Here is a 27,261-nt window from a genome sequence, read left to right as displayed (position 1 = left end):
GGCACCGGAGGACTCGTACAGGGCCAGGGAGGGGGCGCAACCCTGTACCGGCCGGGTAGAGCGAGGCACGGGAGGGCTTGCATCGGGCTGGAGGAGGGGGAGTGCAGCTCCGTGCCTTACGAAGCGGTGCCGGCCGGGGGGGGGGGCTCGCACCGGGCCGGGGGACGGCGAGCTCCCGCTCACAGCTCGGTCCTCCACCGCGGGGGGCGGGCGCGCCCCCCGCGCAGCGCTGCCGTCCTCTCTAGGAGCAGCTTCCGGCGCGCTCCGTGGCGCGGCCCCGCCGGGGCAGCCATGTTGCCTGCGAGGGGAAGTGGCGGCCCGGAGCCCCGCTAAGATGGAGGAGAGGAGCCCTCCGGGGGCGTAGGGGTCCCCCCCCTATCCTACCCCACCCCCCCGACCCCGGGCTGCGGGGCGACCTGAGGCCCATGGAGCAGCGATAGGGTGAGCGCCGGGGCTCGGGGGCGCAGCGCTCCGGTGCCGAGCAGGCCGGGCCGGGGGAAGCGGGGAGGGCGGCGGGGGCCGGGGTGGAGGCGGCCCAGGAGCGGTGGGGGGCCCGGGGGCTCGGCAGAAGGCGGTGCCGGGGGGAGCGGGAGCCCCGCAGCCGGCTGCTGGCAGCGGGGGCTGCCCCTGGGCATCCGCAGCCGGAGGAGCAGGTTCTGCTTGAAAATTATCTTCATGGGCAGCAAAAAATAAAAAAGAAGAAATCAAATGTCAAAACCCAGTTCTAGCCCTTCCCGTTGGAGGGAAGAAACCGCGTTTCGGTAGCATCGTTCCGCTTAGTCGGGGGCAAGCGCAGCCAGGGCTCTGCTCCGAGAGCTGGGCCGCTGCCGCTCAGAAACGCGCTTCGAAACTTTAGTATTGTTATATTTCCTGCCGAACACTTTTAAGGACATCTTACTGTTGTCTGACAGCTTACAGTGTGCAGTTAGCTGATGCTTACACCATCCGTGCCAGTCATAAAAGGAGACGCGACAAGTGTTTCTGCATTACCGCATCTTTTCCAGAGCGCGCCTTTTGCCTCCTAATCTTTTGCATACCTAACGGTGATCTGCAGCACTGAAAACTTTGTCAGCATTTAGAGTAAAAAGCTTCAGAGAAATGCGATATGAGCAGAGCAGAGCAGGGCGCTGGCCGGGACTGCTCGCTGCCATGTGTCATCTTTCACACCACGCTTTTAACTTGGGATGCTGCCATGCTTTTCCAGGGCAGAACACTGCCAGAGGCTCCCCAGTTCAACACCTGGAAGGAGCTGCTCTGCCGAGTGCAGCATTACCAACGAGGAAGTATTTTCAGGGAGGGATTAATAGCTCAAAGATCAGATGTGTGAAGTTTCACGCTTATTAAACAGATGGACTCTAAAAGCTGATCGCTAGTTTCTAGGCTGATCAGTTCTGACACGTCGTGTTTGGGGCAGTGCAGAACTGAGGCCTGTTACAAAAACTTGCCCTTCTTTCTGCTCTGGTGCTTGTTCATTTAACGCTCCCCAGCAGCCCCAAGTTACCGCATTGCCAGCGGAGGTGGCCCTGCTCCAAGCAGGGCAGTGTCGACTGTTTGTGCCGGGTAGGTGAGGTGCTGAGCGCTGCCCTCCCTTACACCTACTGCTAGGAGACGGCACGGGAAATGTGCTGCTTGAAAAGGGTTAAAATTCACATCCCAAGCGCCTGCTTCTTCAGAAGCGCACTCTGGACTTTGTGTAGCAAACAGACATGTAACAGGACTTTGAGTGAATGCCTGTAGCTTTAGCAGCTCTGTCGGGAGTAGAGCAAAAGCACCTAGATGTTCAGGCATACACAGACTAAGTGAAACATCACGCAGCTAGTCCTGCTGAAGATGTGATTAAAATAAGGGCTTTTCTCATTTTTCACTGCTGTAAAAAATAGGTGCTTACTAGCTTCAGTTTGACTCATAAGTTCTAAAGTACTTGGCTCAACACTGAAGAGAAAGAAATTTACAGCTCAACTGTAGATTTCTGGGACAGGAACAGTCAGCACGGTCACTTCAGGGTATTATATAGCCCTTAGCTGGTGAAGAAGCTTATTGTCACGATCTACTTCTTGCTCCGCGGTTGAATGCGTTAAAATAGCGATATTGATTTGACATTCCCTTAAGGAAGTATCTGCTACGGGGGAAAGCGACCCCAAGAAAAGCCCAATTTCATCTGTTAAAATAGAGGTAAATGGAAACAAGGGTGTGCGCGGTGGGATGGAAGCGCTGCCCCGTTCCAGACATCACCAGCAACACACGCTGTCAGCAGCAGCTGACCTGGGGAGATTTGCAGAGCAATTTGCCAGTGCACCTTTTCTGATTGAAACGTCAGTTTTGTTTTTCCCCCTACTTAACATGTTTTGCAATAAAGAGAGTGTTGCATAACATTTGTATCTCTTAACTACTAACATTTATCAAAGGTTAGCTAATTTTGGTGCATTACTGGCAGACCTTTGGGAAGCAGCACACAGTTTGTGGCAGATGCATCGTGTCAGCAACAAAACTCCTGTCAGGTGACATTCAGAATGAAAACGTTTTTGTATTAGCAGATCTGGATTTTACTCCAGAGCAGTTGCCAAAAAGGCACTCTTTACAAACCAGTGTTTCAGCTAAATATTAAAAATAACAGCCCTGCCTTTTGTTGCCATAAGTAATGCATTAACAGACTTCTCCGTAGTGAAGTTGGGCTTTTCTCTGGATACTTTTCCTAGCAGAGGATATTTTTCCTGATTGAATGCCAAGTCAATACCAAAGCAACGAATTAGAGCACTTAACTGAGCACAGGACAGCAAAAATGGAAGTCAGGCAGTCTGTGAAGCGTGAAATCTGTTAAATCGTGTAATTCACAGCCCAGTTTTCTCTCCTCCTGCTGCCGCTCCTCAGCCAGAGCCCCAAATAACCAGCCAACACTTGCAAGGTCTCATGGAGTAAAATCATGACAAGGCAGCACTTGTTGGGAGGTGGCAGCGGAGGGGCAACTTTGATGTTTCCTTGGCTGGCATCGTGCAGCTCTCAAAGGACGTGTATGAACGCGTTGGGAACACAGTGATGTCATCAGGTGAAACGTACGGCCCAGAGAAAGGCAGCAGCGCTCTGACAGCATTGATGGAGCTAAGGATATGGTGAGGTGTGGTTTACAGGGAGGAGTAATGGTGTTTCTGTGGCAAGCCAGGTGAGATCAGTGGCCAGAAGGACTCGCTGGCATGAAAACTCACAGGGACTCACCCTGATGGGGACAAACCTGATTAGCTCCGACTCAGTTGTCGGATTAGTGCTTGTGTAAAGCCTCCCCTCCAGGGCTGCTCTCTACATGATGCTGTACATGAGGCTACCAGTTTGTTTTCAGTAGAAATTTTGCTTTATTTCAAAGCCTGAAAAAGGATGATGCTAACTGAGGGCGAGACTTAAACATCAGACCTTAACCCACTGTTGAAGTAAGCCATTACAGAGTCCACCAAAACAATAACATCTAGTTTACACTCCCTGCTGTATTTTCACTTTGCACAGAAGTTAGAAGCTGTATTATTTCCTTAAAAGAAGGAGATTTTAAAACAAAAACTGAACTTGAATTAGAAGTTTAGCTTCAACTTTTCAGACACTACCATCAAGAAAAGTCCGTGTACCCTATGCTTGCACTCTCCTGGGTCTGTTAAGATCTTTTGTCTCAAGCCTTTCCTTCTGCAAGCATCAAAAGCTGTGGTCTAGTGGGGTTTTAGATCTCTTAAGACTGGGAACTTGTATTCACAAAACAGGCAGATGACTTGTTCCTATAGTGTGCATGACCATATAAAGTGTTCAAGTGGAAAAAATGGTTAGTTCATGACTCCTTCATGATTCACGGTTTCCTCCAAGTCATTACTCTGGTCCAGTGTCATTTTCTTACATATGTAGCTCCAAAGCTATAGAGGGAAGCAGCAGCGAGCCCGCTGGTGCTTTGTTCAGTTGGCTGCAAGTTAATTTAGACACTTCCAGGGTTGCCAGGGAAAATATTCGGCATAAAATAGGTGGGAAAATAGAGTTGCAGGGGAAAGTTCACTAGGGCTCACTGAGCAAGAAGCTTCTCGGTTCTCTAGGAATTTCCACCATTTGTGTTTCTGGCCAGCCTGTGTACAGAGGGTGGTAACATAAGTGAAATTTTCTGTCTTGGCAGGACAACGACTGGTGGCTGCCTCCATAAATCTTGTGGGTATCTGCAGCCTAGACATGTTTTAGAGCTTTCATACTTGGGGAGATAGCATTCAGTAATCCCTAGATTAATTTCTTATTAAAGGAAATTAGTATTGCTAAGACTCAAACTTCCTAAAAATACAATTTATCTGTAAAGACTGGAGGCAAGGCACTAACTTGCCTGCCTTTCTCTAATAAAACCAGTACTGAAACAGTTAAAGTGATCTTTAGTTGACTCTTAACCCAGGGGTGGCAGAGCCCCTTTCCAGGAATGGGGGGTGGAGAGGAAATCCACAGCGCTCTCCTTTTTGTCTGTTTTTCACACCAACTTAAGCTCTTATCAGAAGCCGATGTATTTAGTGACTCCCTTTCCTGACTAGATGAGTTGGAGGCAGGAGCGGTTTTTGAAAGAGCGACTCAGAGCCCAGAGCAGGAGCGGGAGCACAGCCAGAGGTGGCAGAGCTCCTGGGGAGGCTTCACCGAGCAACCAGGGCTGCTGGAGCTGCTCTCCTGCACAAGGACCCGCAGACTCTTCTTGGCAGGAGCAGAGGGGCTGCCTGGGGAACGGAGGCAGCGGCCAGCCCATCCTAGTGATACTCCTTACAGCAGGGAAGGTCAAGGCTGGTAAGTTAGGCTGCAGCTGGTACAAAGTACAGCTCAGCTTGTAAAGGATCCTCTGGGCAGTTTGTGTTGCAACATGCTTGGCATTATCAAGTAGAAACCTTAGTTAAAATTTAAGACACTGGTAACGTGGAAGTGGTTTTAGCTGTTGTAAGTCACTTATTTTGAGTTACTACCTAGATCTTCTCACTATCAATGCTATTTACCAAACTTGAATATTTGATATGCTTTAATCAAGCTTTTCCTAAATATTTAGAGATATGTTTGATCTTTGGGAATTATTTTATTCCCGATAGTGCCTTCAGAGAAAAGTAATGCTATAAGAACTATCAGAAGCCTCCAACAAAGTCACTGTTAAGTCCCTTTTAATAGATGGGGCAGAGGAAGGGATAGGAGTTGAATGGTTACCAGTGGGCAGTAACTTGAATTGGTGCTAAAGCTCAGATTTTTGTCATTACTGAGGTTTCTGCACTGCCTGCTAGATAGATGTTCAGCCTGTTTTGTCTACATCTAAAATGTTTGGTTACATTCCTCCGGCGTAAGTCTGGTTATTTTGCTAGTATTCACTTTTTAATGTGGCTAATCATACTGGCTCACATTCTTTATAACTGATGTAGTAATAACATTCATTTACTATATCTGGAAAATGCTGTGAAAGACAATTTAGATATTGCTTTGAAAGTTTTTTGGCTCCACATTTTCAAATCTAATTTAAACTACTGCGTGGATTAAAAGTTGACGCTTCTTCCAGATTCCACACAGTAAAAACTTGCCCAGAGTTGCATCTATGTAGGCAAATTCAGGAGCCAGTCTTTTTACTTCATCTCATGCTCTAGCCATAAGTTTACCACAGTGGCAGTTGCAGAGCTTGTTTTGGTATTGCCTGCAGAAGTACGACTAAATTCACATGGAAATGGAGATTTTATTGTAATAGGTCCAGGGACACACAACAGTTTTACAGGTATATTGGTCTGAGCTTTAGTGCGGAGGCTAAAAAGTCAAGACTCAAGTTCCTTCTCCGGCAGGTTCAAGTTACCTTTTTTCAGTGGCTAGTTAATTTATACCATCCTTTCTCTTTAAATATAAAGAAGTTTTCAAACCTGTTGTGTGGGGTAGATTAGACTGGATTGTGCTGTGAACATGAGTCATTACAGATCATTCTGCATATGAAGCCCTGCTCCTTGGGTGGGTACTGAACTGATAGGGCTTGACAAATTCAAATAGCTGCAGGACTTCCCCTTTTGTTCCTTTCCAGGAAAGGATCATTTCACCTGCTCGCCCAGCAATGCTGTTAGAACTGTTAATTTATAGCCTTCATCTAGTCATTTGGGGTGAAGGCTGTAGCAGCTTTAGCAGGTTTTCAGCTCTTGGAAAAGCAGGTGGGGAATGTGTTAATCATCGCCATCAGCAGTGACTACTCCTCCTTCTGGGCAGTCGGGGGGTTGCTGCCTTGTGAAGATTTCCATTGTGGTCAATTGTGACTCAGATTCTCTTTCTCTACCTCTGACTCAAGGATTTCACCATGTTAAGAATTTGCCAAGGGCCTGATGGAGACTGGCAGGTCCCCAAGTTCCTCACCATGTCATGCGACTCCTAGAGACGGGCAGGGTCAAAGCATCCTCAGTGCCTCAGCAAATCCGTCCCAGTTGTTCCCACACAGCTGTTGGTCAGGCACTGGGCAGCTGGACACAGCTTGGGTAGGACAAAGCAGATCATTTTGGACAGAGCAGGTGAGGGGCACAGTAACATTAGCATTCTACAGCAGTCATTTAAGATATGCATGCAGGGCTAATTTTAAACACTGGTTTCCTGAAGCTTCTAAAAAGTGGAAGTGGTTAAACTCAAGACCAGGTTTCTCAGCTTAACTGGTACATGAACCTTCTCATTTATAGGTGTGTGCTATAAACAGCTGATCACTACCACAATGACCTCTCCAACCTCTGCCCAGCATCCAGCAGCTGAGAATGCCCACAGAATCACACTCGGACAAGTTAGCCAGGTAATTATCTCTCCCACTTACCTTCACTGCTTCCTCCTCACTAAAGCAGTGATTTCTTCCATCAAATCAAAGCTCTCTGAGTACATTTAAGAAGAATTTAGCCTAATGGAGTAGGGCTTTTATCCTGAGGAGTCGCATTAGCTTTCACTGTCAGATCAATGATTTATGAACATTTTAAAGGGGGAGGAGGAGGGGAAAAAGCAATTAAAACTGGCAATATAAGAAATTGCATAATGCATGTTTTTGTGCTGGACCTGTACTTGAAGTATTCCACGTACAGCATTCCTCCTAGTGCTGGACTATTTGTGACAGTTGTATTGGAGCTTTGTAACCGCGCACGCTGAACTTTATCTAGCCAGTAATCATCCCCGTGCCTTTTTGGAGTCAACTTCAGTAAGTATCGAACACATAGTGCTCACATTATTGCCTCTCCCTAGAGTGTCCCTGGAACAAAAGGCAGTTGTAGCTGCGAGCCAAGGCCAGCGTGGCAGGTGTGTGTGGTTTGAGTATGGCTCAACACCATGTTGACAGCCAGTCAGAGAAGAGAAATTTGCAAACAACAACAGTAGAAATCTGGTCTAAAAGTCAGGAAGGTTTCTCCAAGAGAGGCATCCAACCTTCCTAAGCCTATTGATTGGAAAAAGTGTCTCCACAATATGAGGGGATGTGGTAGGAGTGGAAATAAGCCGAAAGGAAGCTGAGAGATCCTCCCATTTGAGGCTTAATTTAGAACCCATTTGAGGCTTAATTTAGAAGCTCTGAAATGTAGCCAAGTCCTGTGCAGAACTGATGTATATGGTTATTTATTCAACTCACTCTGCATGAAAAAATAAGTAAATAGGCTCTGATATTAGTAGCAAAATATTGATTGTCAACACTCAGTGTTCCAGGCAGTGCAGAATAAACACTTCCATTTTGGCTGTGCAGTGGTAGCTAAGGGCCCATTTTAAAATGATCAAGCTAACTACGTTACTTCTTTAATCAGAAAGAGATGTATAAGAAGGGACTTCAAAACCCATTTGAGAGTGGTCATTAGAGAAATGAATGAATGTAAACACATAATTTTATCTTATTAAAAACCATGTGCTGATACAAGCACTTATTTCAGTTGTGCTGAGCTTTTTTCTAGTGAAAAAGCTGTTCTTGAGAAAGAGACTTGGGGCTGGACAGGAGCTGTTCTGTTTGAGCTTGAAAATGCATTTAACAAACACAATAACGAGAAAACAGGCAGACCAGGCACATTCACAGGAGACGGTTCTTTTACAATATTAGAAAACAGCGGAACAAATACCTTGCCAAGATACTGTCAGAGCGCTGAGTGGCAAATTACATTCGTGACAAGCGATGCAAACCCGTTCTTACCTTGTGCAGGAAAGGGGTGCTGCAGTTTGGGCTGTCTCTTGGGGAAGGCGTTGCAGAGCTGCAAACAGGCTCTACTCCTTGGGAAAGAAAGTGGGGATTGCAATTGCATTTATATAGGCAGAAAGGAGGGGTGGGTATGAGGCCCAGGTGAACCCACCTAACATTGATAGGTAAGGGCCTTTCCTGCCTAGCATGGGTTACATGCCGTGAGAAAGCATAAGCCTTGTCAAAGGGGAAACAGCAATGGACACAGCATGCTGAGGACTGGACTTTCTGTGCTGTGACAAATTGAAATATCTTGCTGTATTAGCATCTGATAGACAAGGAGAAGAGAGGAAGAGATTCAGTGTGGGAAATGTGCATTAGTATACAATATTGTACACAATTGTGTAGCATTCAGAGAACAGTGAGGGCTTTCTGACGTTTTTAGGGAACACAAGGCATCAGATCATATGTTGGCACTCTCCTAAGAATTGTTGAAATTCTTGTGGAGTAGATGAAGTAGCAGCATGGGGGGAAGTAGCTATTTAAAACTTGCTACTGTTTTATATAGCATCATCTGTCTCATCTGCTACTCAAAGCTGCTTGGGTGTGTGGGTGAAACCTAAAGGGGTTGTGGAGCAGGTGCATCGTTCCCAGAGTGCTTTATATTTTATATAATAAAGGTTTTGGTTGATGAGTGAGATCCACAGAAAATACAGGCTCTGATCCTTGCCATTAATTAACCACACCTTGTGTTTAATGCAGTCTTGTTATTATGTGCCTATTCATGGATCCTAATAAATACATACTCCCTGAGGTCTGTACGGAGCAGACCCCTTTTCTTCACTGCACTAATTGAGAAAATTCAGGCATGCTGCTCTTGAAGTGGCAATCTGAATGCACCATCATTGCTCCTAAAGAGATGACTCAGTACATTTGGTTAGTCGCTGCCGGGGACTCCATACCAAGGGCCTGAGTTTCCAATCACACAGGATGAATGACATCAGAGTTAATGGGACAATGTGAGTGATTAAAGCCTTTAGAGCTGGCTGCCCAAATTCCTTGGCTTTTTTTGTCTTGCACTTGAGTCAGAATGATTGTGCTGATTTTCAGTCCTTCTAACTTCTTTTTAAGCGATTGTCGGTGCAGATTACTTGTAAAAAAGAATACCAGCCTTCGGCAGGTTGGCCTGAGGCAAGCAGCCTTTCCCCAGACCTCCAGCCCATACCACGGTTGTCAGCTCTGTGCTGGGTGTGAGTCTTACACAGGTTGACTTGGGCAACTTGGGTTTGTTAGCGGTGGTACGCAGGCGTGCGTGCCAGGGTGACGGAGCTTTCTCTCAGCAGGGCACTGCTTCGTGTCGTTCAAACAAAACTGCTTTGTGTTTTAGGTGCGACCCAAACTGCCGCTTCTGAAGATTCTGCAGGCTGCAGGCGCCCAAGGTGAAACCTTCACGCTGAAGGAGGTGGGCTCAGTTTCTAGGCACTGAAACTGTGCCTGTCCCTGGTTCTCTGGGAGATGGCTCTTTGTGGGGAAGGGACGGGGCTGGCTATTAATTTTTCTATACTTTGAAGCCCTAGCTGCAAAATCGGGATACCTTACCCATAGGGCTGTTGTGATTTGGTTGGTCATAAATTGTCTTGAGAGCCCCCGGAGGAAATGGAATAGGAGTGTGAAATAGTAAAGAAAATTATTTATCCTGGAAAATCAGAAACCTCTTTAGGGAAAGGAAAGATGGGATAGCCACATTCCTGAGAGCATGTGGGAGATTCTGTTCGATTGTCTCGCTCTCTGCTCAGTGCATGAAAGCCTTAAAAATTGAATTCTAGTTGATATTTTTTTTTAACTTTCCTTCAAAATGGCTTGTCAGCTAAACCTAAGAGACCCTGTGAATTCATTTATTTTAAGATTAAAATGCAATATGTGTACAAGATTAAAAAAATGACACTGACTGTGATTTACAAGAGTGTCCTGTCTGCAAAGAATTAAATGCAGTGGTTTTTCATTATGAATGTGTCAAATATTCCTGCAGAGCCCTGTGACTTATTTTAAACACTTATGCATTTAAATAACTTATTTAGCTTCTAAAAATTTTTGCAAAAACAAATTGAATGGTTTAAATGGGGGGAGTTGAGTATTAAATGCAGGTTACTTGTATAGATTAACATTTTAACTCAGTTAAGTCAGTTTTTTTGCAGTCAGTGGAGTACTGTTAACGACTTTTTGGTGCCACTGTCATTCAGGAGGGTCACTTCGGTGGGTAATGGGTGGAACCTGCCTGTATTATGCTTAACTTTGCCTTCTCCTCTTGTACTCCGGATTCCTCACTGTAGCTGGCAGCATCCGCTAGCTCTCAGAGGGTGTTCCCTCTCCATCCTTCTTTGGGATACTAGTGCACTTATTTTTGCATCTTGCAGACTGTCTCCTGAGGGACAGCACTGTAACTTGTGGTCATCCTTTAGTAATAGCGTATATCCAGGGGATACCTTCTGCCTCTTCCCCACCCATCTCCTTCTCTTCTTCATGCTGAGTTGAACAGCAGCAGTCTCCCTCTGCACCTCGCACTGAGGGAGACTGCCCAGATAAAAGTGTTGTCACCCATGTCGTGTTTCGTTTTAATGTGAGGTAGCAGAGTGACTTCTGTTTATCCATCTTCAAGTCAGTTTTCCTTTTTGTCAAGGTTTAATAGTTACGAACCTTATAACAATATGGTAAAGCATAACTCTCCCTTGCTTGGGAGGCGGCGACAAATTGCAGATGTGCACAATAAGCAGGTACTATTTGATTCACGCTGTATAGGATAGCAGGAGGCACGTGTCATAAACTACAGCAAATATCCAGGGTCTTTGGTGGTTTGGTTTCAACTGCAGATGTGGCTAATGGTGTTATGTATCCCCAGGTTATGCATTACCTAGGACAGTATATAATGGTGAGGCAGCTCTATGACAAAAGACAGCAGCACATGGTCTATTGTGGAGGAGATCAGCTAGGAGAACTGCTGGGACTGGAGAGCTTCTCTGTAAAAGATCCAAGGTAGGAAACATGACCTTTAACGTAGGTTGTATCATAGACGTTGCCGAGAGAGGAGACTCTTGGTCTCGCTGCTTCTGTTCGCTGTCACATAAACCTCCCTGAACACCAAGGGCCCTGCCCGGTGGCTTATTGGTAACGCATTTGAAAAGTCTGAGTTTAGCTCCTTTGTTCTGAAGAGCCACTTCTGAGTGGTCCAGGCAGTGAGCTGCTTGAGGTGACATCTTTTCCCCCTTTTATTTCCGCATGCTTCTCAGGCCCTTGATCTCACATTTAAGCAAAAATCTGCATCCTTCGGTTAAGTTCTGAGCTAGACTTCTCTGTAGCAAGCATTTAGGAATGGCAACCCTCCCCCCCCCGCAGTTTCCAGTGTCTCTCTGGATAATAAAAGAGAATTTCTGTCCCTGGTTGAAAAGGGACAGAACGCTGCTTGGCTTTGCGAGTATACTCAACCGTCGCCTTCTTTCCCACAGCCCAGTCTATGACATGTTGAAACGGAACCTGACTTCTGCTGCAATGGCAGGTAGGTTTGTCACAGTATGGGCAAGTATATTCAATATAGTGTTGATGTAACTTGGGTAAGTAATGATATTCAGAAAAGAGAAATGTTTCTGAAGTTGGAACAAACTGCTAATGAAGGCTTTGACAAGACAGTCTCTTTGAGTATGTGTCTTTTCCGTGTGTCCGCCATCAGTAGTTGTGATACAAAATCAGTTACCTCTTTTGAGTAACGTGGCTGCCTGTGACCAATGGCCAAACCTTGGAGCAGCAGACACTCTGTCTGGAACCACAGTGACAGAGCTAAATGCTGCGGATGTACAAATCAACGTGGCTGAAGTATCCCACCCAAATCATTATTGATTTCTCAGTCTTTTCTCAGTTTCGTAGCATGCTGCAACTTCTTGCTCTCACCTCGTTTTATACTTTCATAGTCTTGAGACTGAATGTCAGAGTGCTGGAAACTCAGCCTAATTCTGCAAGCCAAAGAGGTCTGGACTTTAATCAAACACTTGAACCTTTAAAGGTCACTGTTACTTTCCCAGCTCATAAGAGAAATCAAATCTATCTACATCAGAAGTCCTTCAGTCATAAATTAAAATTTATTCTTAAATTAATCTCGGCTGATGGCTTCCTTGCAGCCAGTTTCCTTTGTACGGCTGGTAATCTTAATTTGAAAAAAAAACTTCTGATGAAACTACAAGTGTGCAAATCATGAGGGAGCTGCACCAGGAGAGCTGTGGAGTTTTCCTGGGGTCTCTAAGTAGATAATATGGACTTAGTTCTTCATAAGGGCTTGGTTTGTTTTTGCACACGTACGTAAAAGCTCGTGGAAATTTAGAAACTGAGAAAACATGGCCCTGACCTGCTTAGTCCTCTGCTTTGAGCCACATATTGGTGCCTCTGAGGTCCCCCTCCTTTCTCTATTTATATAGAAGAATCTTCCTAAGCGGACTCTCCTCTAAACACGTTGCCTACAGAGTAACTGTGTGAGTGCTGTTTCGCTCGCTGGTGATGCCCTGGCCTCTTCCCTATAGGCAGTGTATGTGGAGAGCAAAGGATCCCAGTGAAACACTCTCTCCTCTGCTGCCCTGTCCCCTTCTCCGTGGTGTGTGCCTGTGCCTGCGTGCGTGTGGCTACGTGTGCCTGTGTGGTCCTCTCATGGTGTAACTATTTTTAAACCTGCCAAAGGAAATGCTGTTCCTTTAGGGAGATGATCGCTGAGTTATACCGCCGTGTCTGCTTGTGTATGTGTGTGACTATAAAACGAAACAAGCTTGGCAGACCAGACCTTCGACAAATACATAGGAAGGATGACTCTAGGTATTGTTTTTCCTTCATCGCAACATAGGAATAACTAGAAGTGCCATAGGGCTTAAAGAGGTCTTCATGTTGCATGTTTTGTAATAGCTGGTTGTATTCATTAGCCAAATCAGTGCTTATCAGCACGTCATTTTGCAGATTATCTCGGCCACTTCTTTTAAGTACACTTGTAGAAAGAAAAGTGACTACAGTACATCTCGATAATAAAGACCAAGCTCTCACATAATGCCCTTTATCAGATGGTGTCCTTACTTGGCTAGCTTTCACTCTGAGCGTGGCTCACAGGAGGTGTATTTAGGAATACCTCACTTTAAGGACATCTTGTATAGTATATGTTGGCTTCAGAAAAGGAAGCCTTCCAATAAGTGGAGTGTCTTTTCATACAGTGTTTAAGGCTAGTTTGCATTATTTATAAAGTGTCAGCAGGGTAAGTCTTCACCTCTTCTAATGCCCCTGCAGAGCCAGAGCAATTATGGATGAGCCAGTTGGCTTCTGTTTTCCTTCAGGTATTAAACAATCCGTGACTGCAGAAGCTGTAGGGTGATGGAAGGGACGAAAGGAAAGCTGAACTAATGCACAGAAGGCAAAGAGTATGGGATAGAGCCACGTCATTACGTGGTCCTGTGTTTTGGCCCATTTTACAGACCACTTTGTGGTCCACTTTTCGGCCTATAGCAGCAGTTTTCAGTGTCTTCATATCAGTGCCATGATTCGTGGCGTGAATTGGACTGTTCATGCCTGCCTGGCATTCAGCAGGGAATTTCTGTGCTAAATTGAAAGGGGAGCAAGCAGGAGCCATCCTTGCATCTTTTGTTCTCTAGCAAGTCATTCTGTTTAAAGGGTAGACTTCCTAAGTGCAGCTTTCCTATTATGTAGAAAGATTTCTGTTCAGGTGATTGTTCTTGTTATTTAGGTTGGCCTTTTAATTAACTCTTGGGGCCAGCATAATCGTCTGGATTAAACTGTGTTATGGATGTGTACACAGTTACCCAGGAAGGAGCTTGCTGTGCATGGCATTTTCCCTTCTTTAGTCTAGTCACTTTGTTCTTTGTGCCCACACCCTTTAAGAAAGACATTTTTCCTGTCTCAGCATACGCTGAAAGAGATGGTGTCCTCAGGTATTTATACAAACCTTACTCTTCTGTGTTCACCTTCTTCAGTGTGGAGCTGATCCAGCCCTCAAGTGAGAGTCCCCACCCTCTGCTGTTGCTCTGGGTTTCTGGCTCCATGCAGACCTCTTGTGTAAAGGACCTAGAACTTGTGATGGGAGGACAGCCAGGAGGAAGAAGAATAGTTTTTCACATTGGGAAGAAGGTTCTTACATGCTGTGAGGTTTCATCAAGCTTCATCTCTGAGGAGGCACAGACTCTCGATTCCATAGGCTAAAGCCTCCATATGCACCTGGCAAAGCCTAGGGGATACTGGAGTAATGCCTTCCTCGGAAACGGCCAGGTCTCTAAGGAAGAAAGGGTTCTGTTTCTCTTAAAGGGCTACTTAGAGGTCTGCCAAGCCTGGCTCGTTGGTTGCTTGCTGAAGACCCTCTGTGTTGTGAGAATGGTTATTACCAGGGAAGGTTTTTTCTTTTGTTTTACCTGCCATCTAGATGCTGCACAGAATCTCGCAAAGGAACAGAGCGTCGATAAGCCAAGCCAAGACCAGCTGAAGGTAAACCCACTGCCTGGTGGTTTCTTTTGTTGTACAGAGTGCCCCTTCTCTGTACCTGTGCATGGTGGACTGCCAGAACTTTGTGCTGCTTGGCTGCCAGGTCCTCACCTTCCTGAAAAGTTCTTGGAGTCCACAGAGCAGGGACAGAGTGACCCTTCTCTGTTCTCTTCATAACAGAGTACCAGTCTCTGAGCGCGTTTCTCTGGGGTGTAGCACTTCTAGTCCTCAGTTCCTCCAGCGTGCTCTGTATTTTCATGTCTTTCCCCCTTCTCTCCCATCCCCTCTCTGAGTAGGAATTGCCAAATAATTAAGCTTTCTAAAATGTGTGAACAAGTTTTGTGTTTAGTAGGATTGTTTTCAGAAGCTTTCAGGCAGAATCTGAAACCTAGGAAAAATCTTTGCCCGTTCAAAGTTGTTTCCAGGTGTATTTTGGGATTCAGGTAGTCTGAGCCGGGAGGTGTCTGTTCACATTGGGGGCCAGAGAGTCACAAACATCACCGTATTACTGCATTAGAGATGGCAACTTTTGGACTTTTGCCAATCTTAAGATTTTTCCTAGGTTGCAAGTATATTGTTTGTGCTGATTACAGATGCATTAGCCTTCTTAAAGGGTTAATAGTGTGTAGTTTTTGTTCAGAAACTTTTATTTCTCATCATAACTTCTCGGTCTTGTGCTGCAGCTGGTGACTCGGAATGGAAGTGCTACATCCCCTTGTCCCTATAAGCTCTGGTGGACTAACATCTGTTTTTTCCTTCCTTCATGCAGTTTAGCCAGCAAGAAGGTTCTGACACTGCCATCATGGAGGGTGAAAGCAATGCTTCTGCTTTGTCTACCTCAGAGCAAAAATGTGAGAATTATGAAGGTGAGTGCCAGCTTTTCTGCAGTAACACAATGTGTGCAAGATCTTTTCTCCAGTGTAACATGTTGAGCTCTGCATCAGCAAAATGCTGGAGGAGGGTATTGGGAGACTAATAAAAACCTGTTGTGGAATATAATCTTTAAAAATCATCGGTTTATGCTAAAGATTGAGAGAACTGCAAATGTTCGCCAGAGGTATTTTATGATAGACGTGTTTTCTAGCTTGGATATGTGGTCTCATAAATAAACAAACACTTTGAATAAAATGGCAGGTTGAGCCCCAAAAGCACATCTATCACTAAACAATGCCATGAAAAATCTTACAGACCTTGCTGAAGGGTATTTTAAATGCTGAAATTATACTTGTATCTATTTATCTTCTCAAGGGACTCTCTTCTCTGATTACATAGAACACAGCCCGAGCCGTCTGCAGTCGTTACCTGCAAACCAATCAGGGAACTGAATAACAATGGAAGTTTTTTTCTATCCAGCTTAAGTGTAATACAGCTCCTTCATATTTAGACATTTCCTTTGTTTTAATATCTGGGGATTTCTTGCCGGTTCACTCATACGGATTTCTGATGTTACAGGAGCAATTTTCCTGTTTTTCTACTTTCTATTCTCATGTCGTTCTCACATCAAGGAACCTAATTTGTAAAACCAAATCTTCTTTGCAAGTGTGGGTATTTCCAGATCAAATGAGAGTGGTAGATATTTTCCTGGCTACATGTACAAAAGAGGTAGAAACAGTCCTTGTCTGTGCCTTTGAAACTCCTGGCACCGAAGAGAGAGAGATTCAAGGTTATCTTGAAATTCAGACCGCCGAGTTTGGGATCATAGACTAAACTGCACGTGCTAAAAAGGAGGCTGAAGCATGGGGTTATGGAGGATGGATTCTTACCTTCCTGCTTCCTATTTTGAACCTGGTTTGGGAATTCAGGAGCTCCCATCCCTGGAAGTTGGAACTAAACTCAAACCAGTTCTTTCTGCATCTTAAGTCACTCAAGAAATTTACTCGGTGTTGACTTGGTTAGAGCTCTGAAAGAAGCGTTTGCGTTTCTGTATTGAGTCTTAAGGTAAAGCTAAAGAGAACCTGTACCATTCTAGAGACCCTGGGGACACTGGGATGCTTCTCTGACCTCTGATGGCTGTGCAGTGACTGTTTTGCCAGGTTCACTTGGGCGGATACACGAGTACAGCTATGCGGCAGATCTAACATCCCAGTACACTCATACGAACCCCAAAGCTCTTAGCAGTAACTGGCTGTAAGAAGGAGGAAGAAGGATTTCTAAAATCAGATGGGGCCAAATTTTTCTCTGCTAGTCTCTTAAATAATGTAGGTGTGGCATGACTTAGATTCTACTTGGCTCTTACAGACAAAGACTTAATAGAAAACCTCTCTAAAAGCAAGAAGCCTAAACTGGACCTAGTGTTTGAGGAATGGGATGTAGCTGGTCTTCCATGGTGGTTTTTAGGCAACCTCAGAAGCAATTACAAGTCCAGAAGTAATGGATCAACAGATATTCAGACTAACCAGGTGTGTAGACATTTTAAATAGGTGCGCTGTATTCTCTTCCTCTCCTCCTTTGGGTTCCAAGTAAATAAAATATTCTTGTTCTTTCTTTCCCCTTCCCACTCCAGGATTTTCAGCCTCTCCCTTGTGTGTTCCTGTCCCAGCCTTTCACATCAGGTGGTTGGTTACCTTTAGTGTTCTTGAATAAAGTAGGCGCTCTCTGAAGGCTGTGTTCAGCCGTTGGAGGTCCTTCTGCACTCCGGAGCATTGGTTGTATTTCAGGAGTTGCCCCTCTTCTGGGTTGAAAGCTGTTACGCGGTGCGGATGGCTGTAGCGTGGTGGCCAGCTGCTGTATGGCCAGCTAGCGAGGGGAGTGAGCATAGTGCTGCTTGCAGAAGGGGTGTCTTGGGAGAGCAGTGAGCTGCCCCTCGCTCTCACAGGGGTGACTGGAGAAGCTGCCCAGGGCTGAGAAGGCTGTTAGTGAGGAAGAGGGGAGAGGCGTTCGCTGTGGTGATGGCTGCGGTGCTGGTACTCCTGCTGCTGCTAACCTGAGCTCTAAGTGGTCTCTCCTGTTTCTTTTCCAACAGGACATAGACACTGCCGTTGTTTCGGATACTACTGATGACTTGTGGTTCCTCAACGAATGCCCGTCGGATCAGAGCAGTGCTGCAGTCAAGGTGGAAACGGTTGACTGCGAGGAAGTGAAAGAAGGTGACAAAAAGGTACCTCTTCAAACAGCCACAGTGCATGTGTTCCACAGGCTGGCCTTGTTTCATTGATCTCATGGTGCTGTGCTGATTTTGGAGGAGCTAGATCTATAACCATCCAGAGTTTAAACTTTTTAGAAAAGGCTGTCACCATTCTGTCCGTGGGGTGAGGAGCTTTCCTGTATAGTCAATCTGCTTGGGTTTTGGTTTAAATGTGTGTATTTTCAAGGCACAAAATTAATTTAAAATTAATTAAAACTCTGGCAGCAACTTTACTGTATTTCTAGCCAATATCTGCAAGACTAATAAATGAAAAGAGTTGAGGAACGTCTCAGTTTACATTGTGTTAGCATTCAGCGTAAGGTCGGCTGGCCTGAGTCTGCGAGCTGAGGGGGTAGTAAGATTGGTCGTAAGAGTAGTTAATCAAATATGCGTTAAAAGGCTTGAGTTCATTACTTTCTTCCATGGAAACGAGTAGGACCGCTCAGATGGGTATGTGTTTGTATTTGTACGATTGTTGTGTGCATCAGAGAGAGATACGAGTAGACCGCTGGCAAATATGACTGTAAACCAGCCCAGCAACAGTTATCATTATTCTGGAATAGATACAGTACATAAAATGGCTTTTCATTCGCTTCTCGAAATGGCTTAATTCTCATGGTGATGATGTAGTCATTTTAGTTTTGGTGTACAGTGCCAGGCACATCATAAATACAGATTACTGTGCCCCTCTAACAACACATCCACTCTTTCCAGGTGACTGAGGATGCATGTTTGCATGACCTTGAGGATTCTCAATGCTTAAGTGATGACACAGATACAGAAGCTACTTCTGAGGTAGGCATCCTTCAGGTCAGCGTTCCTTGCTTGGAGTGTGCTGCAGTCCTAGCTGTAGTTGGAAAAACTCATCCTACAGCTACTACTGGTTGTGGTAGGAGAAGCTGATTCTTGTATGCGCTTCAAAGGCCAAAAAAGGCAAAAAATCAAGCCAAAAAAGCCTTTTTGTAAGCTACGTGAAAGAATGTAGAGAAGTTGGCTTGACCTGGTCTGGTTTGTTTTGGATAGGGCTCTGTTAAGCTCTGAACTGGCTGGGCATTGAGCCTTGGCAGCCCGTGAGTGCTCCGACCCACCCGGTCCAAAGCCACCAAGTGTCTCTCCTGGCCACAGAGCAGTCCTGGAACTGACGTGATTTTGGCCACTTGTGGCAATGTGAGAGAATTTATACGTGCTCTAGCTAGGAGTGTTTTTTGACTAGGAGCTTAGGGTCCTTGTTTCTACGTTGTTCGTCCCTTTTGTGCAGGGTAAGGTAGTGTCAGCATGGGCAGCCACTGGCTTTTTACTCATGATTTAACTTGTCCCTTCACACACCCAGGCAGTGAATGAAGATTAGGCTCTCAGTTTCCAGCACAGTCAGTCTAATGCTGTATGAAGTTAGTATTAACAATATCCATGAGTGTTTTAATAAGGTTAATTCTGTATTGTCCTCTGAAAGGAGATCTGGAGTACAGTCCTTGGCAGAGATTCAGAAATCTAAAGCAGGCGCTTTGTAACCACTGAAGTGCTCATACTCAAAAAAAGCTTGTTAGTGGAAATTTCTGTGTCAGGATCAGGGTTCCACTGAGCCCTGGGTGTCCAGGCCAGCTCTGAAGCTGTCACTTGTTTCGTGGTAATCTCTGGGATGAGAAGAGAGTCTGCTTCTCGTCTCACCCCATTTTTCTCAGATACTTGTATGGCCCTTGTCAGGAGGAGAGCCTGCGTACCTGCTGGCGTAATGTCTTTGCCCTTGCAGTGCCTCTCTAAGGACAGACCACAGCTCTTTTCCCTGTTTAAATGAAAAAAAGAAGGTGGAAAGAGAGAATAAGCAGTAATTACTGGGTTGTCACCCCTCCCCACTACCCCATTCCTCTTCTGAATTCCCTCATGATAGATCTTGAGGGACATCAAGTTTGTGTTCTTTTATCTGCCCTTTTTTTCTCCCAGTTCTGCAGGCTGCCTTTTGAAGTTTTGTTGTAAGTCAGCAAAAGTGTATCACGATCCTCTTTGCAGCTGATGGCACCAAAATTTTTTAGCATTATTTTTTAGACTCGGCATGCTTGACAAATTGGGATGTCCCTGGCATTGGACAGCTGAGTCATAGCTCTGAACTTGGGCAGCTCTTGCCCTTGCTATTGTGGGGTAATCAAGCAAGCTGCTATTAGTTGTGCAGATTCAACAGATGCTAAAGTCATTAGTGAGTCTGGGAAATATATTCCTGACTGATTCCAGGAGCTCTACCCTTGAATTTAGAGCGAGATACTGAAAATTCAATAAACTGCACAGCTTGAGAACATTGTATTCTTCCAGAGTGCTGAAGGCTGGGAGGAAGGAAGGACAGATTTTAATGCTTAAGGGATCTGCATCAGTAGAATGCACAGGGGTAGTAAAATTCTCTTTAGGCTTTCTGAGGTGCTGATAATCAAACTAGCGATCATGCATTCGCAAGCTTATACGAGGTAATAAACGTCCTTTTTTGACGAAGCTCCTTTGCTGCTTTTCCTGTGTAGAGGAGACGAGTCGTACGCAAGAATACACTAACTTGCTGCTGTTTTTGTCTGCCTCAATCATTCCTCAGGACTGTTGGCAATGCACCAAATGCAAGAAATTTAACTCTCCAGGAAAACGGTACTGTTACCGCTGCTGGGCCTTACGGAAAGACTGGTATTCAGATTGTCCCAAACTGGCTCATTCTCTTTCTCTGTCCAGCATTGATGCTATGCAAAACAAAAATGACGATGACGGGATCGATGTCCCGGACTGCCGAAGGACTATTTCTGCTCCAGTTGGCCAACCCAAAGACCTGTACGTGGTAGAAAACAAGTCACGTGTAGATCCCTGCAGCTCTATTGACTCTTTGGATTTGGCACAAGAATGTGAAAGCAAGGAGTCTCTGTTGCACTTCACTGAGCATAAAAAGGAGGAAGAAATACAGTCTTTAGAGAGTATAAAAAAATTACTGAATCCTTGTTTCTTATGCCATCACAGACCACGGGATGGGAATATTGTCCATGGAAGGACTGCTCACCTTGTGGCCTGTTTCAAGTGTGCAAAGATGCTGAAGAAAAAGAGATCACCTTGCCCAGTGTGCAGGAAAGAGATTGAGATGGTGATCAGGATCTTCATGGGGTAGTTGTGCCAGTTCAGGCCTTCTCCACCAAAAGAGAGCACACAGATTTTCTTGCACTCGCACAAACCCTAACTTCAGAGCTTAGCCAGTAAATACCAAAGAGAATTAAGGCTCAAATCTGACCAAGAACACTGAGGAATTCTCTGCATTAAATGAAGCATCATCCACTTTTCGACGTCCATTTAAATTAAAGCCCGTAGGGAGCAGAGGGTGACCGGCACGTTGGTATCAATGCCCTAGCTTTGAAATTGTCTACGTTTTCTAATTTCAGCTCCGTGGTGTCACTGGTATTCTCTGTTCTGACAACTGGTCCTTGCAGAAAACAGGTTTTGGGAGGAGTTATAACTTTGGCTTTTGGAGCGTTCTCCAGTAAGTCAAACCCTGTGCAATGCCTCCTAAGGGGGGGTCTGCCTCTGAGCTATATATATGCAGGGGTGGGAAAGGGGGTGGGAGGGAAGGGTAGACCAAGGTGTTTGCAGTTTAGATAAGCCATTTCTCCAAGGATCAGTTCTCCTGAGGGCAGTAAGAAGTAAATAATCTGGTTTCTGAATTATTTTTTTTTTGTTTAATGTAGGTTTGTTAGTTAAGGTGAAGGTCCTCTTGCTCCCAGACTTGGAGTAAGTCCTCCCAAACGTTTAATCTGTAGCTATCTCAGGTCACATATCAGATGGCAAAAGAATCCCTTGCTTTGTTATTGGATCTTTTAATTTCTATTGATTCTTTTTTTCATTTAAATAGTTCTTTGTCATCTTGCAAGGCTTTGATGAAGCCTGTCCAGCGTTAGCTCAGAATCTGGTCTGCCAGCTGGATTAGTGTGAAGTTAGAACGGCTCTGTGCATGTTTGGGATGTTCTCATAGCTCTGTGCTTACAGCACCATTACAGCTTCTACCTGCCTCGTCTCATCAGGCCAGTCTGGATAGAAGATGCTCACTTTAGAGTGCGATGTGGCTTTAGAGACAGGGCATGGGCCTTTGAGGGAAGAAAAAATAATGCCTGTAAAGCACCGATTGCAGCTGGTTAATCTATGGGCTGTGCTTGGTGTTAGTTTTTTTAATTTTCTCCTCTGATTTTCTTTCCCTATGATTTAACACTTCAAATCTGTTTGCAGCATTTACATCATCCCTCAGAGCTGTGCATCGTTGCTCTACTGTTAAAACTCAGCTAGAACTTGCAGTTTAAAAACGTCTAACCCATTTCTGAGCTCATATCCTAGAGCGTGCTCGGATCTTCCTCAGCCTTCCCGTTCTCCAGGGCTTTGGAGGGCCTGCGTCATGCAGCCGTAGCAACAGTGCCTTCACCTTTCAGGTACACAGGCATTTGAATTCAGTACAGTGTGTCGAATAAATCCTGTTTTGTCATCTGCTGTATAATTCCCTCTGATCTATGAAGTACACCCGAAGCCAGAAAAAAAAGAGAAGATAGTGCTCATACCTCGACGCTTCTTTAGGCTGTTTCCCCCTCGTTTCCCACGCTCCTCGTGCTGGTCCAGCCCCAGCAGGTCAGGCGTGCCGCGGAAGGCCCCAGAACCTGCCCAGCAGAAGGTCCCGGCGAACGGCGACGTCAAAGTTGTTGTTTCTCTGCAAAGATACCAGAGTAGGTGCTATAAGCAGTCACTGCCTATCACTGCCAAAAGTCAGGTCTACTTTGTATTTTGCATAGTATTGTGATTATTTCTATATGTTGGCTATAATTTAGACTATTATTGTTGGCTGTTATTTACAATTGTATTTTAAAAATCGGAGGATAACCGTCTGGTATTTTGGTGCACTATGTGTAAGTCCATGGGAATCAATCCACATGGAAAAGCTGACTTACTGCTTCCTTAACTAGAAGGCTGTTAAATTGCTGGTGATGCACTTTAATCATGCTAAGCTCAGCAGCGTCTGTCTGGAATACAGAAGGGAGTTCCTGCCAGGTAGTTTCTTCCCTTTTCAGGTAGTTTCTTCTTTTAAGGGTCTCGGGCTCAGCAGGGTGCGTTGTGGCACTTTGTGGCACTTCTGAATACTGTGAATTCCCCCTCGCCCCGATTGCTTCCAAGAACTAAATGTTTTGCTAAAAGCAGTTTTATGGAATTGTACAGATCTGGCCACACTGAAAAGCATGTAATTTGTGCTGAAAAAAAAAAGTCAGGAGAGTTTCCAGGAACGGGGTTGGATATCCCTACCAAAATCCTACTGAGAGCTGTATGCAGCTTCCATTAGTAAATGACAATGTTGTCAGTGTGGCAGTTTGTGATAAAAAGCAAATCTGCAGGATGACTTTCAGTGTAACGATCTTTGTATCTGTGACTTCTTGTTCAGTACAACCACAGTGTTTACAACATGCATTTGTCAAGTTCTTCATTTTTTTTTTAACTGAAATAGGTAGTGGACATAAGGTATCACTATGTTACAGTTGATTATCCTTCCTATAGAAGAATAAGCTATTGCAGTGCAAGCACGTTGTGCGTAGCTGTAACTGCCCAGGCTGCGGCTGGGGCTTGGAGGGGGGGAGTTTTGGTGTAGGAGAAGGATGTTTTATTGCTTTAAGTCTGAGTCTAAGTAAGTAGGAATTAACCAAGAACTGCGCTTCTGACACTCTTTAGGAAGTGCAGGCTTGCGGTATGGCTTGAGGAACTAGCTCAAAGCACTCAGCTACAATGCTTAGGTTGAGGTGCAGGCAGTGCTATTACTTTCCTTTTCTACAGATGCAGCAGTTAACGTGGAGTCCTAACTCAGAAACCTGTTTTTTGGAGGAGCTGAGCGTTTACCTGAGATGGCTGCGAACTCGGGTTCTCTGACGACGCCATTGGTGTCTTGTAGCGGATGACAGTTCTCTCGGAGTGGTTTTACTATGAAGTGCAATATGAGAGAAGGGGTCCGTAGTAATCGTTAGCAGTCATTGCTGCCCATCTGTTAGGAGAAGTGTTGAGCGCAGCTGTCTTCTGATGCCCAGATTAGAAAGGTTTCTCTGTTTCACTACTTTTTTCTTCAGTGACACTGGTTGCTGTTCCTCAGGAACCTGCTGAAGTCTCACTGGCACAAGTGTCCTGTAGGTCAGGTTTTCATTTACTAGATCCCTCAGCTTCTCAGCCAGAAATTTTGACATCAGTTATCCCCAGAACCAGCAGATTTCTTACTTTGGTGGGTATTTAAATAGAGTATGGGAACCACGAGGCTCACAGCTGTATAGTGCCGTTCAGCACGTCGTGCTCTGCAGCGTGATACTGTACGCGTACCTAAGCTCTCTGTATCGGCAGCCAGAGGTACACGCTTCGCATTTGCTCCTGAAAGTCTTTCCAGTTGAAGTGCCTCTTCTCAGTTACTGTCAGTGACTCTCGTTTACTGACGCGCACAGCACAGCAACCTTTTCTTCAGCTCTCTCTTCAAAAATCTCAGTGTCCCTCCTCCGCTGAGATGTATTATCGAGCCAATTTAGCCTAAACAAAGCCGCTACATAAATTACAAAGATCCTTTGGAGCAACACCCCAGAGTGCTTATTTCTCTGAACGGCGGGGGTTTCCACAAAGACAGCTATGAACTTTCTGCCTGTGTTATATATTTATTATGGTGCATGACTGTGATGGAGACAATAATGCAGCTTGCCTCCATCCTTCTGCATCCAACATAGATTGTATCTGCTACTGGGAAGCTCTCCTTCCAGAGAAAAAGTGGCTGTCGGACAAATGGAAGTGGAAACGGAGTGTCTCAAAACCCATTGGGGTAGCTTGCTTTTGCCTGCTCCCACTCTGCCTGTTCTGAGCTTCATCTTCCAGTCCTAGAAGAAAAAGCAAAATGCTCTCACTAGAGGCCTTCAGTGAAGGCTGACCATTTTGGAAGATGCCATGATTAAGCGATTGAAGGAAGAGCCAGGGCACTGCTCTCCATTCTGTCGTTGTCCATAAGCTGAGCAAGGAACTCCTTGGCTCCCGCGCATGCTCTTTGGCCACCTGGACATCAGCAAGCAGCATCGGGATCCTTGAAAAGGAGGTACTGCGAGGCTGTGCTATCAAGATACGAGACCCATGAGTTATATGGAGGTGGTAAACTGTATTTGGAATAGCTCCAAAGGACAGATGACCTTCGGACAGCAGTGTTTCTGTTCTGGAAATCCTTCTTCTCTTGTCTGTCCGCAATGGCTGGAATTTTGCTTACTCCTTTGTAAACAAGCGAGACCCCTGCTTGTGACTACGTGGTCGTGTCTGGCCAGCAGAACCATCGGCCACAAGCTGGGTTACACATCCCATCAGCTTGCTCTCCGCACCTTATTATGATCAGTACAGGCAGCTGTTGTGATTGCAGTCCTGGTTTTCTGTACTCTTTTACCCCGGTGATGTGCACTCGCTGCCCGCGCGTCCGTGGGGACGCCCCGTGCCTGCCGCGCTGAGCAGATGCTCCAAGAAGATGCAGCCCCCTGAACTCGGTGATGCTCTTCAGTCTCCGACTCCTACCACACATAGCCGCGTCCGCGATCAGCCTGAGGAGATACACGAAGGCAGGAACATGTTGTACCTCTGCAAAGATAAAGACTTGCTGTTCTGGAAAGAGTGATTTCCTGCTGGATCTCCCCAGCACCCTTCCCTGCAGCCCGTTGTTTCCAGAGATATTTTTTGTGTTTAGAAAAACTCCAGGTCTCAGTGTACACCTACACAGTCACTGCAGGAACAAGCAGGAGCGCTTACTAAACAACATCTGTGTGTTTGCACTACTTAAAAAAGGCACGTATCACAAAATTGATGGCCCAGTTTTTTGTGTCCTGTGCGTAATGAATTTAATTAAATTGAGCGCATTCTATGATAACGTAGGTTTATTTTTTCATTTGTACTGTGTTTCAGGGAAAACCTTTAAGTAAAGGCCTGTTACCAGTTAAGCAGCCTGTGATCTTCTGCGTGCTTGTTTGCAGGGGGGGAGAGACCCCTATCCCTCCCAGGATGCGCCTGCCCTGCACGGAGGGGAGGCCGTAGCACGAATGCATGTGCTTGCAAAAGCCAGCAGGAATGGCAGCAGGGGAACGGCTTAGGCTTCATCTCCGGAGCCAGCCTGAAAAAATACTCGCCGTGTTGGTTTTAAGCTGGTTCCCCGGTCCTGTTGCCACCAAGAGCTGTAGCCACTCCAGGTTCCCAGGAGGGGCAACCACGGCATCGTTTGCTTGTGGTGGTGCCAGGAGGTTACTGAGCCCTTCTCCAGCTGTCCTTGCCGCTGCTGGCCCTGTCCTTGCCGCTGCTGGCCCCGTCCTTGCCGCTGCTGGCCCTGCGTGTGGGATGGATGGAAGCAGCCCTGGCCCAGGCGGTGAGCAGAGCTCACTAGAGGGCACCCGCCGGCCATGCGTGGCACTGAGCGGGATGCTGGCAGGTGCCTTCCAGCCCTCCTCGCCTCCGCCCGCAGGTACTGAGCCTTTGCGGCTGGCACGAGTGGGTTGCAGTGAGGGACAGGAGCCCCGTGGCTGGGGTTTGCCTTGCCTTATGCGCCTCTTGGTTTACGGTGCTGGTGGAGAGCAGCAGGCTGCAGGTGATCGGGAGGAAAACAGACGAGCACACGTTGCTCTTTTGTGCTGTAAACTAGCCCCACACATGCCCAGCCGTGATTTATCACTAGCTGCTTGCCAAGGAGATGCTGCTTCATAACGAAGAGCATCTTGATTGCTTTGTAGGAGAACAATAAAGCTCCACCTCTGGCGTCAGAACAGAACCAGAGCTGGTTCCCCATCCCTGACAGGGGGATACCTGCTGGCAGAGGGCAGAGCTGCTTGTATTTATGGTCCTGCCCCTGCCTGTTCCCTGCCTGCGTTCCCACGAGCGGGCCCAGGTAGGACTGGGGTCCAGGACCGGCTGTTGGCAGGCGGCTGGGTTGCACCCAGCAGCCGCTTCCATTCTGTCCTGCAGCAGCTATGAGAGCAGCAATTAGACTTGCTGGTAACCTCTGCCACTCTTAACCCTGCAGGGAAGTTTCTGGCTCTGCTCCTGCAGTCCTCTGTCTGCGTAACCTTTCCTTGCACCCTGCTGACAGCCCCAACCTGTCCCACCGTGCACAGGAGCTGCACGAAGCAGAGCATCTGCGCCCGTCCCGTTTGGCAGGGGCTGTGCTGCCGGGGCCCCGCGCCCTCGCTCTGCCCGCCCTGGGCCAGCAGCAGCTCCCTGCCCGCTGCAGGCAAAACGAATCCTCCCGGCTCTAACAGAGAAGGTGTTGGAGCAAGGTGGGGTTGCTCACCTCTGAGCCGGACTTCTTACCGGGGGAGGCTGGCCAGAGGGCTGCTGGAGGGAGCTGGCTGTTCATCTCGTTCGGGAAGCAGCAGCGTTTCATCTTCCTTGCAGGTTCAGCCACGATGTGTTTCTGTGGGGAAGAAATACGATTCTGTACCTTAGAAAAGAAAGGATCCTTTTTTGCCAGAGCCTGCCGAGTACCAGAGCT

General features: G+C 46.2%; 1 protein-coding gene across 2 annotated transcripts; it reads left to right on the top strand.

Annotated features, from left to right (window-relative positions):
* Nucleotides 1–280: 280 nt before the first annotated feature.
* MDM4 (MDM4 regulator of p53) lies at nt 281–25,653 on the top strand. 2 transcript variants are annotated; one of them, XM_087762144.1, is made up of 11 exons: nt 281–441; nt 6,666–6,772; nt 9,507–9,581; nt 11,016–11,149; nt 11,620–11,669; nt 14,571–14,632; nt 15,399–15,495; nt 16,868–17,028; nt 17,592–17,726; nt 18,468–18,548; nt 20,323–25,653. In XM_087762144.1, exons 2-11 carry the CDS (start codon nt 6,698–6,700, stop codon nt 20,875–20,877), a joined length of 1,425 nt encoding a protein of 474 aa, XP_087618270.1. In that variant the 5' UTR covers nt 281–441; nt 6,666–6,697; the 3' UTR covers nt 20,878–25,653. The 2 variants fall into 2 exon arrangements, with proteins under 2 accessions (XP_087618270.1, XP_087618271.1); XM_087762145.1 differs by lacking the exon at nt 281–441 and adding an exon at nt 4,639–4,776.
* The last annotated feature ends 1,608 nt before the right edge of the window (nt 25,654–27,261 follow it).

Source organism: Nipponia nippon, unplaced genomic scaffold (genome assembly GCF_047370975.1).
Source record: "Nipponia nippon isolate SJK-2023a ecotype South Korea unplaced genomic scaffold, ASM4737097v1 scaffold_25, whole genome shotgun sequence".
Taxonomy (NCBI): domain Eukaryota; kingdom Metazoa; phylum Chordata; class Aves; order Pelecaniformes; family Threskiornithidae; genus Nipponia; species Nipponia nippon.
The sequence above is the reverse complement of the archived record's forward strand: the minus strand, read 5'-3'. Positions and strand labels throughout refer to the sequence as shown.

Coding starts and splice junctions, on each gene's coding strand:
- MDM4 (XM_087762144.1), top strand. CDS start 6,698: ATGACCTCTCCAACCTCTGCCCAGCATCCAGCAGCTGAGAATGCCCAC. Junction 15,496..16,867: donor AAAATGTGAGAATTATGAAG/GTGAGTGCCAGC, acceptor TGGCTCTTACAG/ACAAAGACTTAATAGAAAAC. Junction 18,549..20,322: donor ATACAGAAGCTACTTCTGAG/GTAGGCATCCTT, acceptor ATCATTCCTCAG/GACTGTTGGCAATGCACCAA.